At 52.4% G+C, this 13,842-nt stretch overlaps 5 protein-coding genes across 5 annotated transcripts; 3 read left to right on the top strand and 2 right to left on the bottom strand.

Annotated features, from left to right (window-relative positions):
• Window positions 1-268: 268 nt before the first annotated feature.
• Window positions 269-2,082, top strand: CC1G_08838 (hypothetical protein; the record flags this gene model as incomplete). The annotated part of the gene is made up of 2 exons (XM_001839060.2): window positions 269-301; window positions 351-2,082. Exon 2 carries the CDS (start codon window positions 361-363, stop codon window positions 2,080-2,082), a length of 1,722 nt encoding a protein of 573 aa, XP_001839112.1. The 5' UTR covers window positions 269-301; window positions 351-360.
• A 386-nt stretch (window positions 2,083-2,468) lies between these two features.
• CC1G_08837 (hypothetical protein) lies at window positions 2,469-4,139 on the top strand (the record flags this gene model as incomplete). The annotated part of the gene is made up of 1 exon (XM_001839059.2): window positions 2,469-4,139. One exon carries the CDS (start codon window positions 2,469-2,471, stop codon window positions 4,137-4,139), a length of 1,671 nt encoding a protein of 556 aa, XP_001839111.2.
• A 729-nt stretch (window positions 4,140-4,868) lies between these two features.
• Window positions 4,869-6,721, bottom strand: CC1G_08836 (OrdA protein; the record flags this gene model as incomplete). Its single annotated transcript, XM_001839058.2, has 8 exons — window positions 4,869-4,954; window positions 5,012-5,198; window positions 5,265-5,396; window positions 5,449-5,564; window positions 5,634-5,782; window positions 5,990-6,314; window positions 6,367-6,539; window positions 6,615-6,721. The coding sequence occupies 8 exons, from the start codon at window positions 6,719-6,721 to the stop codon at window positions 4,869-4,871; spliced, it is 1,275 nt and encodes a 424-aa protein (XP_001839110.2).
• Window positions 6,722-7,366: 645 nt separating this feature from the next.
• Window positions 7,367-8,309, bottom strand: CC1G_08835 (hypothetical protein). Its single transcript, XM_001839057.2, has 3 exons — window positions 7,981-8,309; window positions 7,522-7,801; window positions 7,367-7,462 (listed from the first exon to the last, which is right to left on the bottom strand). The coding sequence occupies exons 1-3, from the start codon at window positions 8,242-8,244 to the stop codon at window positions 7,377-7,379; spliced, it is 630 nt and encodes a 209-aa protein (XP_001839109.1). The 5' UTR covers window positions 8,245-8,309; the 3' UTR covers window positions 7,367-7,376.
• A 496-nt stretch (window positions 8,310-8,805) lies between these two features.
• On the top strand, window positions 8,806-13,705 carry CC1G_08834 (hypothetical protein; the record flags this gene model as incomplete). Its single annotated transcript, XM_001839056.2, has 10 exons — window positions 8,806-8,940; window positions 9,124-9,382; window positions 9,479-9,671; window positions 9,744-10,123; window positions 10,186-10,411; window positions 10,489-10,805; window positions 10,968-11,172; window positions 11,282-13,286; window positions 13,447-13,527; window positions 13,625-13,705. 10 exons carry the CDS (start codon window positions 8,806-8,808, stop codon window positions 13,703-13,705), a joined length of 3,882 nt encoding a protein of 1,293 aa, XP_001839108.2.
• Between the last annotated feature and the right edge of the window lie 137 nt (window positions 13,706-13,842).

The following is a 13,842-nucleotide window of genomic DNA, read 5'->3' as shown; positions in this document are numbered from 1 at the left end:
GTCATGTTGGCTGAGAGCTTTGAGAAACGAGGATTGCGTGAAGAGCGGTTGGGACAGGGATACCCGGAGCGTTGAGGGCGAGACCAGAGATACGCTTTGAAACGTGCATCGCGGCGAGTTGGTCGATGGTGGTGGTTCAAAGAAAACCTGGACGCGTTGGCCACCGCGTCAATCCCATCACAGACGCCAAACAACGCGTACGTAATCACCCCTTGCGCCCAAACAAAGTACACTGGTTGAAGATATTCCTTTGTCCGAGCTTTATCGTCAATAACCTATTGAATACTGAATACATCGACAGGTACGCCTACGTTAAGCCGTATTGTCTTTGTCTTATTTTCGAGAAATAGCTCGAAATACATGGCTTCGTCCGACGCTAGGCGAAGCTACATCGATTCTCGTATTCTCTATCATGAGGACGAGGCTCGCCGTTTGATGAAGTTGCTCCAGGACAGGATCCGTGACCTGAAGACGGAACGGAACGAATTGGCGCCAATATCACGCTGTCCCCCAGAGGTCCTCTGCAACATCTTTTCTCAGTTAAAACGATCAGTAGAAGACGATTACGACTCGAAGCGTGCCTCCAGCCGGATGGCATGGATTGTTGCCTCCCGGGTTTGCAGGCATTGGAGGGCGGTGGTGCTCAGGTCTCCTAGTCTGTGGACGGACATAAGCACCAGAAACTCCCCAGAATGGATAAAAACAGCGCTTTCAAGGTCTAGAGGGGCTGCTCTCTGTGTGCACATCGACCTGACTCCATACCGGGCCGACAGGTTTTTACCTGTTGTGGAAGATGTTCTGGATAAAAGCAGCACGATTCAAAGCCTCGAGCTCAGCATTGGCCCTAAATACACACAGACCACCTTTCCACACCTTACGGCGCCGACCCCCATGTTGCAGAGTGCATTGATCATGATGATACCACCAGACCAACGCCTTGGTATCATATATGGTAAACCAGTTGCTTTACCAGTAAACCTATTCGGGAACGAAGCTCCCAATTTGCGGGTGCTCCACCTGAAGAACTGCGACTATCCGTGGACCTCGAGCCTTTTTTCCAACCTCACGTCTCTGAAGGTCGACCTTTCCAACTGTTCTCCCAGCGATGTACCAACCCATCCGATTGAAGAGCTCCTCAACGCACTGGTCAGAATGCCGACGCTCGTCCGCCTCTACCTCTCGAGGATTCGCCTCAACGGAACACCTCGAATCACAGCTCGCTTGCCACACCTCAGCGAGCTTGAACTGGACTTAACGAGTCAGAACACCGCGCTACTCCTCCTCCACCTTCAGATTCCCCCGTCAGTCAAAGCATACCTTTCATTCCGTGAAGCTGATGAACGCAGTCGAGCCTTGATTCCGGCAGCATTGAGGACATTGAAATCATCAGCCTCGGACCTACTACCTGCGACCAGCGAACTCCTCGGGTGTCAAATCACCTGTGAAGGTCAAGGCAGTCTTCTAGTGGAAGGATGGACGTCCCCCCACGGGAAACGCTGGGACGACACAAAGCTGCGGGTGTACATCCGGAAAGCAGGCACAGGATCGGTGCCTATTTCCATTTCGCAGATAGCTTCTTGTCTGCCGCTGTATGCGGTGGAGAGGTTAACCCTGAACGGGTGGTTCAACAGCCTGGCAGGGGACGAAGCTTCCTTGCTATTCGCAAGTTTCCCTTCGGTGCGCGAGCTGGACATCTCCTCATTCGACAACCAGGATGACTTGGTGGCATGCCTCAAGGACGACCCCGCCTTCGCTGTTCCATCAGCCCCGCCAACTTATCTTCCCCTTCTCCAGAAGTGCGTATTCGGGAAGGCTCTCTTCAGAGAGAGCCATGAGAGGATGGCTGATTTCGAGATGCTGTGGTCACTTCGTGCCCAGCGTGGGGCACGACTCAAAACGCTGGACATCGGCTTATCTGGCATGCCCGATGATCATGAGATGGTCCCGCGGTTGAAAGAGGTCGTTGATGAAGTAGATACAAGGTCCGAGACAAGACGGTGGATGGAGCTCTTCTGGGTGTATAACGAAAGCACGAGCACGACTGGAGCCGTTGGACAGGGCGGCCTGGTTGTCGAGGGGTAGGTGACGATGGATTGCGTGTACTCTAGGTACTCTTGTAGGCTAGTAGGCCCAATTCGTTCCAATTTCGCGACCAGGTACCAGAATATATATTATCCAGACTTGTCAACTGAGTGCGCCCCCACCACGCTCAGTCGTCGTTTCATTGTGCAATAGACCAGTCTCTTTTGTGAATGCATTCAAATATCCAATTTACGGCTGTACAGTGGTAGTGATATCGATAGTGATTACGGTGGCCACTGGCTACAGCAGGCTACGGGCAGTCGCAAAAGTACCCGGGCCGGAAAACATCAAAATTGCATCAAAAGCAACTTGAACTCGCCACGGCCATCTCGTCGACGAGTCCCACAGCTTTCTAAATTCTCAAACTTCCAACTTGAACGACGGCTATGGACGAACAACTTGAAAGCTCGCAGCTTGCCATCGACTCTCAGATTCGGCACCACGCAAAAGAAATCATCCGACTGGAAGCCTTTCATATAGCACGAATACGCGATCTGAAGACACAGCGAAACACGTTTGCAAAAATATGCCGTTTGCCCATAGAAGTCCTCTGCAGTATATTTATGCAACTTAAGTGGGCGCTCGAGGCCGAACACAACCGCAGGTACCACTTGAAATGGATCGTCGTCTCCCACATCTGCCGGCACTGGAGAGAGGCGGCCCTGCGGTTTCCGCAGCTTTGGTCGTCGAGTATCAGCACGGCCTTTGGCCACCAGTGGATACGACTCATGTGCGAAAGGTCGGGAGGGGCGCCCCTGTCAGTAAACATCGACGTCGCGCTTTCAAGAATACGGAGAGACAAGTTTGCCACTGTATTGGGGGAAATACTCGCGAAAAGCTCGCAGTTCGCTCGCCTTTCCGTCAGGCTCTACGATAGCGACCTCCAGACCCACCTCCCGAGCTTGACGGCACCAGCGCCTCTTCTAGAAACGCTTTCCATCACAAAGATGAACCAGTCGGCCTTCCGAGTCAGTCCCTCGCTCCCGGCTATACCACACGATCTCTTCGGCAACGAAACACCACGCTTGAAACACCTTCATTTGTCGGGTTGCTACCTGCCTCTAAACTCGCAGCTTTTCTCCGGCTTGACATCGCTGAAGGTCGAGTTCTGCGATTCAGCACTTGATCGCCCGCATCCCCTCCAGGACGTGCTTTCTGCCCTGTCGAGAATGCCCGACCTCGTCCATCTGCACGTCACTGACATTCGAATTACCGGATCTTGTCAGCAAACAGTGTCCCTGCCGCACCTCGAGAAGTTACGGTTGTCCTTCTCTGCTTTAAATGTCTCCCAGCTCCTTTGTCGCCTTCAGTTGCCAGCATCGGTCAAAGCAAACATTACCTTCCGTGAGGTGGAACCATCGCACCGGCACTCTGTCCTCGAAGCGATTCATACCTTCAAATCCCGACATTCCGACCCTGATAACCCAATCCGTATCAAGTCCTGTTGGGTCCGATACAAAGAAAACAACATCTTTTTCGTGGGGACGACGTCGGTGTCACACGAAAGCTATCTCTGCGACGACACAGACCCTCCCGGCTCCAGTCAACTCCAATTGGAAATACTCCAGACGCGTCACAGGTCACTCTGCGCCACGGACCTGGCCTCAGCGCTCTCACTGGGCCACGTGGAAAAGCTACACTTGCTGGGGGACATCGACCCTACGCAAGAACGTTCGATACTCTTGGCCTTCCCTTCCACCCGGACCTTGAACGTCGCGAAACTGCAACGGGAGAATCTCATCATAGAATGCCTCAAGACCGATCCAGCGTTTTCCACTCCGCCATCGGTATCGTCAGATTGCGCCCGGGTGACCTACTTCCCACTCCTCGAGCGGGCTTCATTTGCGTGTATCGACAATCCCAGCGACTTTGTGGATGCTTGGGCGCTTCGAGCTGCGAATGGATCGCGGCTCAAGGTGTTGGACCTCCGATATTGCAGGGGTACGACTACCAGGGACGAGGGTCTGATATCCAAGCTGAGGGAAGTGGTGGACGAGGTGTTGGTGTCTAATCACCACTACGCGCTGCCATGGGAGACTCTACCTGCGGCTTGGTAAACCAATGCTTCGGTTGTCGCCAAAGGACGCGGGTGTTTTTAGATGACGATCGTTGCTAACATATTATGCTAGTTTACTAACGTTTATAACGGATGTATGTATAGACTGTATACCATTCGGCCTCTGCTACAATTTCAGAATTTCAGGTCCGAAGGAAGACTTCGTTAAGATGTAAGATTGTCTGGGGCAGGGGTTTCATGGTCGAGTACCAAAGATAACAACTCGCTAGAACGGGGCGTGATGCGGCATGTAAATGGTTCCAGGTGACTATAAATTACCAGGGTCGGTTAGTGGATTTACCCTCCAGTGAAACACTCACCTCGTAATAGTATTCAGCCATAACACCCTAGGTTCGATCTCCCTACCTTCACCATCTCGCGCCTTCGAAATTTCAAAGACAGTCAAGATATTCGATATCGCCAAAAATAGCGACGACTCAGCGAAATGTGCCCCTATCCAACAACCAAAAACAAACATGAGCGAACAAATTAGGCAGGAGGGTTACCGAGATTGGCGCGGGATCGTATAGGGGTTGGGACGGACCTGGACAGACTCTCCTCCCGAAACCGAATACGAACTGGAATGGGTTTGGTTGAGGGTTGGGTCCTAGGTGCCTTTCGGGGTCGAATTTGTGTGGGTCGGGGTAGAGGTCTTCGTTGTGGGTGAGTGCCCTGCATCATAAGTAGACGTTCTTAGCGTCGTGGCATCCGCCTCGGTGAGCATGAAACGTCACCAGATGTTCGCTAATATCTTCGTCCCTTTAGGTATGTAATACCCCTCGTAGATCTCGTCTCGTGTCGCGCAATGGGGTAAGCCTGATAATATATCGAGGATCAATACCCTTGACCTGTCTATTCCTCCGGCCCACTTACCCAGAGGAGCGACAGGCCCCCATCTCAAGATCTCTTTGATAATAGCTTCAATGTACGGCAGTGACTTGTAGTCGTCGGGTGTCGGAAGTCGACCTTGGCAGACCCGACTGATATCCGCATGGGCCCGTCGTTGGACATCCGGATGAAGCTGCATGATCAGCATAAACGTGGTCAAAGCCGAGACGGTCTGAAGTGCCCAGTTATCAATATCGTTAGCGCGGATGGATGTATCTGGGTGAAGTTGAAGTCGCACCGTGTCTCCCCCTCCAATGTATAGTCCAAATGCACACCACTTTAACACATCTTCCTTTTCCTTCGAGTCGATGTATGGTGTGTCTATGGATAGAAGCTTCGAGATAAACGACTCGACGTGGTTTCCTGCTCTCTGTCACTCCAGTCAGCGACCAGAATAACCGAGAATTTTTAAACCCACTTACAATGCGACGCAAGGTCCACTGAAATGGAATGCTATTCATATGGTCAAGCTTCTCTTTCACTCCAAGTGCATATCGCTTGAAGCCAGCTCCAGGGAACCACGCCGGTACGAATCTCACTGAATACGTCCACAATGTTCAGTCAGACCAGCTACCTCGTCGCCATTTAATGGGAAGATTCAACTCACGCCATGGGTAGCTTTCAATTAGGTACTTCCCTGGTGTACCCAACTCTACCGATACCTTAAATGTCTCTTCGAGGATGCTCTCGAACGTGTCATCCCGCCCTCCTATTTGAAAGCCATAGGCGAGCTTGAGCATCGTAGCCACGGCTGACCTATGAAAAGAATAATAGTAACATTAGCTTCAATCTTTTTTAATGAGTAACCGACCGGGGTGGGGCTGCTTCCGATGACTCGATTAATCAAAATATTCCAAAAAGTCCATCCGATGCGATGGTACGTCGTAGCCCACCCAAAACTCAGAAGCCTAACAGACACAAAAAGGCTTGGAGTTCTCAGGCAAGGAGAAAACGACCACGTACCTTCGCAACGCAAAGATAAAGTCCTCCGGGTTAGTCGCTAGTGTCTTCAACATGCACATTGTTTCCGAGTGCTGAATCGCCCTGTAATCTTTTGATGCGCGTGGGTTGAGGCCGTTGTGCAGGAGCCTTCTGTAGATCTTGAAGCGGGGGTGCTGGGAGCTGATGGAGAAGACGTTCCATTTCCGACCTGCAAGCTCGCCTGCCATCCAATTAATGGGTCGGTCGGAGTAGATGGATGATTTGGTCTCTAGAAGGTCCGTTACGGCCTTGGGAGAGTTGAGGACGATTGTTCGTTGGCCTCTGAGGGAGTAGGAGATGATTGGGCCTGGCAAGTCTGGTCAGTGGAAAGCCCTTGAAGAGGGTTGAGTAGGGCATACCATAAGACTTGGCCCACTCCATAAACGTCACTCCGGGATTTGCCCTAAACTTTGCAAGGTCGATATCCCGAGCGTGCGGCCCAGGCGGGAACGGATATCTCTTCTCCCATTTCGAGTTCCAGACCAAGCGCCCAAGAAACAAGACCACTAGAGCGAGGATGGCAGCGGTAAGACTGCGGCCAGAGGATGTCGTCAGCGCGTCCATGATGATTCTCGTACTCTGCAGGACCCCTTTATCGCCCACAGACCGGAGTGATACTACACGTGCAAAATCAAGAACGGGGGGTGGTGGTTCTGAGAGATTGCCCGGGCGCTCGGTATTTAAGTCACTTGAAAGATAACCTCTGAGGGACATCTTCCTACGATCACCACTGAGCTTGAATAACCATCGACAAATTCGGGGGGTGGTATAACCGCAAGCTTTCCATCTGTATCAATCCTGTCTCAGTGTTGCCAGAAAATGCTGGGGGTATTAAATCGCACCGGTGATGACTGGGTTACTGTATTGCTGCTTGGCTGCTGATTCACACCCCCGAGTGAGACAGATACTTCTGAGAGATGGAAGAGTGGCTCTGAACCCGGTTGAAGCATTGGGAAGGCATGACGGCGGGCGAGTGATGATGGACAAAAGGAAGAAGTGCACACGTCGTTCCATACGTTTTAGCTCTTCTATCAAGATTACAGTATGGCGTCGGAGATCGGAATTCGAGCCATCGAGTCTCGACAGCAATGAATTTCGAGATGTGTGCGTACACGGGGAGTCGGGGTGCTGACAGGAAACGGGGCTGTGAAAGGTTCACAGAAGGCAATGTCCGTGTTGGTGAATTCTGAAATTCATAAATGGTATAGTAATACAATTGCACCTCCAATGCCAATGTCCCGAGTGTTCAACTTCAGAACCGATAATATTCCTACAAGAAAGGAGTCCGCCAGTAAAGAAGTGGATAGGTCGTGAGTGATTAAGATCTCCTTGCTAGCCGCAAGATACGGCGATGGCAGAGAGCCAATTGTTAAGCATCGTAACCAGGAGGGTTCTCCACTGGAATGCCTCCAATCAGAGTAACGCTGCTCGATTCAGCAGGTAGCGTATAAGATGCTGTGAGACATGGTCAGCCATCCTGATCAATCAAAAGTAGAGCGACAGCAACTACTTACGAAGTCCATCTTGAGCCTCGTCCTCCGCAGCCTGTCTCCTCATATATATAGCCCGCTCCCTCGTCTTCTCTAGCAGACTAACAAACTCGAACATCGCACGATCCTTGAACCGGATTTCGACGCTCGTTCCATCCGTTAGGTTGCCGTCTGGCGATGGTTTGAGTTCGAAGGTGAGGTAATTTGAGCCAAAGGTTGGTTGGTGGAACCCGGTTGAGAGGATGGCGTGTAGGGGAACTGATAGGGAGTCGAAGGAGGAGTTGGGCTCGGGCACGTAGATGAACTGCTCGTGCGTAGTTTATGCCGCAGCAGAGGTCATATACGAAAGTTCCAGAACATTAGTGGTTCATGAGCGGTTTTCGCATGAGGCGGCAGGACAGAGGGCAGAGAGACAGGAAAGAGGGTGCCAGTCAGTCAAACCAGTCACATACAGACCCAAAGTCTGAGAACAGCAAAACGTACCCGTTGATCAGTTAACCACACACGACCAGTGGCCTTCAGTTTCTGAAAGCTGCTGGTTGCTACTGTAGACGAGGACCCGGGTCCTGCAGCAGGCGGTCTAGAGCTCGAGGAGCCACCCGCGCCCGAGGGTGTTGTAGAGTTGGATCCAATGGGTGGAATGGCGACCACGACATCTACGCCGGAATCGACAGTCGTAATCGTCATCTCGTTCGGAAGAGGCACCGGGGTTCGGTTCGAGTTCAGCATTGCCCAGTTGAGCGCCATCTTCGTTACTTGTCGGTAATTAAAGTCGTAAAGGTGGGGATAAAGTTGAGAGCGTTTGAGAGAAGAATCGTAGTGGTGGTTTGGAAGAAAGACGAAACCCACAGAAGGGACGCCTCATTAGCAGGGCACAGCCACCTTTAATTGGACCAAGGTCGCCAAGAGCATCGCCTTGGGATGATCGGGATGACATCAATAGCCTCGCACGGTGCAAGCTGGCCATAGATGGGCGCTTCTGCCTTTCAAGTTGGTACCACCATTGATTACATATTGCTCTCTGAGTACTGCTTTTGCTTTTTGCTACTGCTTTCTGTGACTGGTTATTGCTTTGTCCAACGTTGAACGTATTGCTTTGCTTTGGAACGCGAACCTGATTAACTGCTGCTTCTCTCCAACCTTGACGACGGACTCATACCTCCTTGACTGGCCGCCTGCCCAGTTCCTTATTGACTGACTCACTGACTATTCTAGCTGTCTATCAACTGACTGGCGACGTGTTTTCTCAAGATTCGAACCGTGAACAACCCCTGGCTCACCGAACAACCGTTAAGAAAGATGAACACCATGACCATAATGAACACCACCGCCAACGCTCACGAAGCAGCACTCCGCAAACGCATCCAAGACCTCCTATGTGACTACTCCCGGACGCACTACACGACGGATTATGTAGAGTTTACGACTGAAGTTGTAGCTGATGTACGTTCCTTGCCTGTAATTGTGGCTCGTACAGAGGGGGTACTGACGAATTGCGTGCATTGACGAACTACATATACCTATCTTGGCGAACGACCTACATGGACGAAACCACCCGCATACAATGGGCGAAACGCGTACGACGACGGCATCGCATATAACGACCTTTCGGACGCGTATACACAGTTCCTCGACACGCTGCACGAAATCCCAACTACCGATCCCTATGCTTTGGTCTTACCACCAGAACCGATGGCCGTCCTTCTGCAATTGTACAGAATCGTCTCGCATTCAACGGCTGAAGATGCGCTCAGCAAGACTGTTCCAGAAGAGGAGTGGATCGTGTACCCCGAGTCTGTGGCGTTGGTCAAATCGGTGCTAGGAATGCAGAAGGGAGGTGGAGGAGGGAGTAGGTCTGAGCGGGCTGTTTGGGAAAGCGGGCCAGGTGAGTACGATTACGGGGCTGGATCTCATCGTACGGCTGCTTGGCTTGAGAATGAGCTGACGACAGTACCATCCTTTTTTCGTTCTTCCTTTCCAGATCTACAACTCCTCGAGCTGCCTTGTATCACGGCTCTAACAGCCCACTCGAGACGCGCAACGCCTAAACTGGGGAAAGGGAAGTACCTACGACAGATCCCCAAAATGCTAGGGAATGTATCGAGGAAGTGCAAGTTTTTGGCTTGTAAAGTTGAGGAAGTGCCCAGTGCCAAGGTTATGATTGAGGATGTTTTGTATGTCTTTCCTTGTTTCTCTTACATATGTGCCTGGATTGGACGCTGATACCATGGTGCTCGAATGCCCAGGCGCACAGAAGTAACGATCAACCCGGACGAAATGAATCAAGTGAAAGCGACAATGCAAGCTACACTCGCTATGCTCAAGCCACGCCCCGTATCCTCCTCAAACTCGAACAACCCAGTCCTTGAACGCCTCCTCGCCCGCCCAATCTCCCCTCCCCCATCCGACCCCCTGCCCGAAATCGCCGCGCCTATATTTCCGATGCGTCGAAGACCTGGCTGTGGGAGGCGTGAAGGGGGAGGTCGTGTACCGCTGCCACCCCTTCCCAATGTCCCGGGAGATACGAAGGAGATGATCGAGATGGTGGATTCGATGGGGGCGTTGGCGCCGGTTGTGGTAGATTCGGACGATGACATTCCGAAGCAGAATATGCGTGTTGTTGATGGTTTGGGGTGGGTCCTACCTACGCTCATACTGGCTTCTCGTCTAACCCCTTTCCGATTCTAGCAACGCTCCATTCCTCTCCGAGCGTCCACTCCGACTCAGCGGCAAGCCAGGAGGAGGACGAGTTGGTCGACCAGCTGGAGATGCCGCCTACACCTGATACCTCCTCCGACCCCGCGCTCCAGCTTTACGAATGTTTAGAGAAACCCGTGACGGAGGTTATATTCCCCAGGGCGCGGAGGATTGGAGGCCTGGAGGGTGTTAAGGAGCATATTCTTCATGGGAAGACGTGCGTTCTAGCTCCTCTTTCCCTTCCTCGATTTCACTTTCACGTTTTGTATGCTGATTGTTGGATACTACTAATAGGTACCAATCATTCATGAACGAAGTCCTCCCTAAGCCAGAGCCCAAGTCCAAATCCGACGAGTCCTCCAACCCACCTAGTATCGCCCCCGGAACCGAAAATCTGAGCAAGACGCGGTCATCGTCTCCACCTGCAACCTCCATGCTAGGCCTCGCTTCAACCACACTCGAACCCTCTGAAGGTGAAGGTGAAACTGGCGCCCAAGCAAGCAGCGACGGAATCGAAGCGCTGTATGGATCGACCTTGGGTTTGGACGTCAACGTCTACACTCCCATACTGGATGAGAAGATTGAAGATCGGTCTAGTTTCGTTTTGGAAGGTACGTGTAGATGTTTATGGATTTTTATTGCTAGAATGGTTGGTTTGTATGCGCTGGATTTATGGTTGGTTGGATCATATGCGGGTACTGGGTATGCCTGTGGCTGCTGAAGGAAGTTTCATGTGGATTTGCTGACCTGGATTGGATTGAATTGAACTGTAGTTCCTGCCCTACCTGAACCTACACATTACCGAACCTCGCATTTCATCCCGACGTCGTTTAGAGATTGGACACAGAGTCCTGTGGCGAATGACACCAGGGACGTTTCGGGCACTACGACCGCTCCCGCCGCTTGTCACAGTCAACTCCGCGCTCTGTTTAAGAAAGCTCGGATTTCTCAGTCGCTGCTGTTGTCGTTGTCGTGGGTGTACGTCGTCCATCCCTTCTTCCTTTCTCAACTCGATCCAGCCATCCCCGTCTTTCTCCAGCCATGTATCCCTAAACGTTTCACTGACGCATATACACCACCTTTCCAGCGCCTTCACAAGCACCGAACAAATTCCTACTATCGCCGAGGTCGTGCAAGTGGATAACGTCTTTTCGTCTAGGAGAGGCGAACCGGTGGACCTGGGGTTGGTGAAAGCCGTTGATCGTCTCCTTGAACCCTTGAATGTTTCGTCTTCTTTGGGCAACGACGGCGCTTCGTCTGCTACGAATAAGGATGACTCTCAGCAATACGGAGACACTGTCTCAAGTAGGATCCTCGCACACTGGGGCGCCATGGACGACTCGAAGCACCCCTACTACTCGGTGTACGACCTCGATCTTGAACTCGATACACCGCTTGTTCTGAGCCGGTTGGATCGGCTACGCCTCGCTCGGAAACGCAAGACCCATGCCCGTATCGATTCTGTGGAAGATGAATATTGTCGGCCTGAACATCAGGATGGCAGCAGCGACCTTGAAGTTGGACCAGATTCTGAACAGGGGGAGGTTGCAGATGGAGGAGAGGCTGATGGCGTGAACGCCCGACTATTGACTCGGAGCACATTGACTACTCGGCCTTTGGCTGGTGCTTTGTCGGAGGAGTTTGAAGATGTCGGAGGGTCTACGAGTCGGACGCGCGCGAAGCGGATGAAGATGGGGATGTCTCCTGGGTTTGGCGATGATCTTGGTACGACTGCTCAGGATGCTCTTTTGGATCCTCGACGACATCCTCATCAGCAACCGCGCACTCGATATCCATCGGTAAACGCCTTCGCTGATTTTGACCTGCCGCCCGCACTCTCTTTCCAAGAGGAAAAGGAGAACTGGAATCCCTCCGCTTCGTTGCTTGGTGATGGTGACCACGACTACCTTGCGGTCGACGCACAACTGGCCCTGAACCCGGACGATGTCTTCGATGATATCTTGATGTCCCCTGGTCTGGAGTATGTCGACGACGATCCGCATTTCGCGGTGAAGGATGATGGCTCTGCTATGCCTTTGGAGTACGGTGATGGCTTGGACATGCCGATTGCTCTCGACGTCGACGACTTGGACACGCCAATTGCTATGGACGTCGGCGATAGCTTTGATACGATTGGGATGCAGCAACAGTCGCTCGAATTTGATGCTTTACCTATCGAGACACAGTCTAATGGACCTACTCAGGCTAACCGATCGCAATCGTCCGTGGCTAAGCACACAACTAAGGCTCCTGAACCTCCTGATGCTCCGCCTCTTGGAGAACATAACCCTACGCCTCAGCCTCGCAAGGCCAAGGATCCGACTTCCCTGTTCAACTGTTCTCTAGGCGTCCTTGGCTTCGCTACTCTCCGCTCTGCCAGACTCAAAGATGCACCTACTCCTGTCCCTGAGCCCATCGCCGACACTGGTCCTTCCCTCGAACCCGAAGATGAACCAACCAACCACTCTCCCCCAGACGAGATCTTCGACCGCAACACCATTCGCCTAGACCCCAACGCTCCACCTCCAACAAGCACCCACCGCTACCTCGCCTCCCTCGAGCTCCTCCAACGTCGCGCCCTCGTCAACGCTCTCCAATCCCCCCAATGCCGCATCGACCTGATCGAACGTCCGTCTCTCGGCGGCGGTGGGCCCCACCTCATCCTCGACGCCTTCACCGCAGTCCTCCTCGTCCCGCTCCTCACGCTCCCCGCACAATCGCAATCCGCTGCGTTGATAGAAAGGCTGACGGAGCTGGCGCGGAGGTTTGGCTATGTTGATGTTGTGTTTGAGGCGTTTCCCGAGTCGTGTGCGATGCGGTCGAGAGAGGGGAGGTCGGATGTGTGTGCGTGGACGCCGCCTGTTCTTAAGGCTATCAAGAAGGTTAGGAGGGATTGGGGGATTGCGGTGGTTTGTGATGAGAGTCGCAGGGGTGGTGGGGCGTTGGGGAGGTGTCGAGTTAGGTGGGGGTTTGCGGGGTCTGTTGCGGAGGTTGCCCAGATCGTTAGGCTTTGTGGGGAGGAGGCGGAGCGGAGGGATGGGACGGGTGGTGTGCTCTGGGACGGGAGGGAGTGGTTGGAGGATGAACATGAGGTACGCTACGCACTCCTTCAAGCTTTCTCTGTGACTGCGATGCGTGGTGTTTCAAGCAGCTAATTCAAGCGATGGATGGTTTGGTTTGTTCTAGGACGTGGAAAGTTTCGTCACGGTTCCGAGTATCAACCATTTCACTGCTTCGCTTATCCTTACCCAGATTACGCTGGACGATTTTATTAATCTTGAACCGGAGGAGAGGGTGAGGATGTTTGGCCCGTATGTTGGAGAGGATGCCATGGTGCGTTGCGTTAACCTTCTCCGTGGCTCTGACACTTTGTTGTGTTGCTTTTGACTTGGGATGGTGCTGACGGGTTTTGGTATTGGACTTGGATTAGATTGCTTTCAATGAGGAGATACAGAGGCGATATGAAGCTATGGCTTCGTCGTCGAGTTTGATCGAGGGTTCTTGTGCATAGAGGGCATAGCTAGCCGGTGCATTATACGTGTTTCGGGCACTCGTCCTTGGGTTCGATTTCTACAAAGTTGAAATGTTGTAGCAGTTTTTACTGATGAGGTTAGTGACAAGCAAGTAGCAAACAAAGGTGTGAAGCGT

The sequence above is a fragment of the Coprinopsis cinerea genome, assembly GCF_000182895.1.
Source record: "Coprinopsis cinerea okayama7#130 chromosome 5 map unlocalized cont3.5, whole genome shotgun sequence".
Classification (NCBI taxonomy): domain Eukaryota; kingdom Fungi; phylum Basidiomycota; class Agaricomycetes; order Agaricales; family Psathyrellaceae; genus Coprinopsis; species Coprinopsis cinerea.
The sequence above is the reverse complement of the archived record's forward strand: the minus strand, read 5'-3'. Positions and strand labels throughout refer to the sequence as shown.

Bases quoted from the DNA above. Each gene is read 5' to 3' on its own strand.
- CC1G_08835 (XM_001839057.2), bottom strand. From the start codon at position 8,244: ATGGCGCTCAACTGGGCAATGCTGAACTCGAACCGAACCCCGGTGCCT. The intron at 7,802-7,980 runs GTACGTTTTGCT...ACGCACGAGCAG, and splicing joins TGTGGTTAACTGATCAACGG to TTCATCTACGTGCCCGAGCC. The intron at 7,463-7,521 runs GTAAGTAGTTGC...CATGTCTCACAG, and splicing joins CGAGGCTCAAGATGGACTTC to CATCTTATACGCTACCTGCT.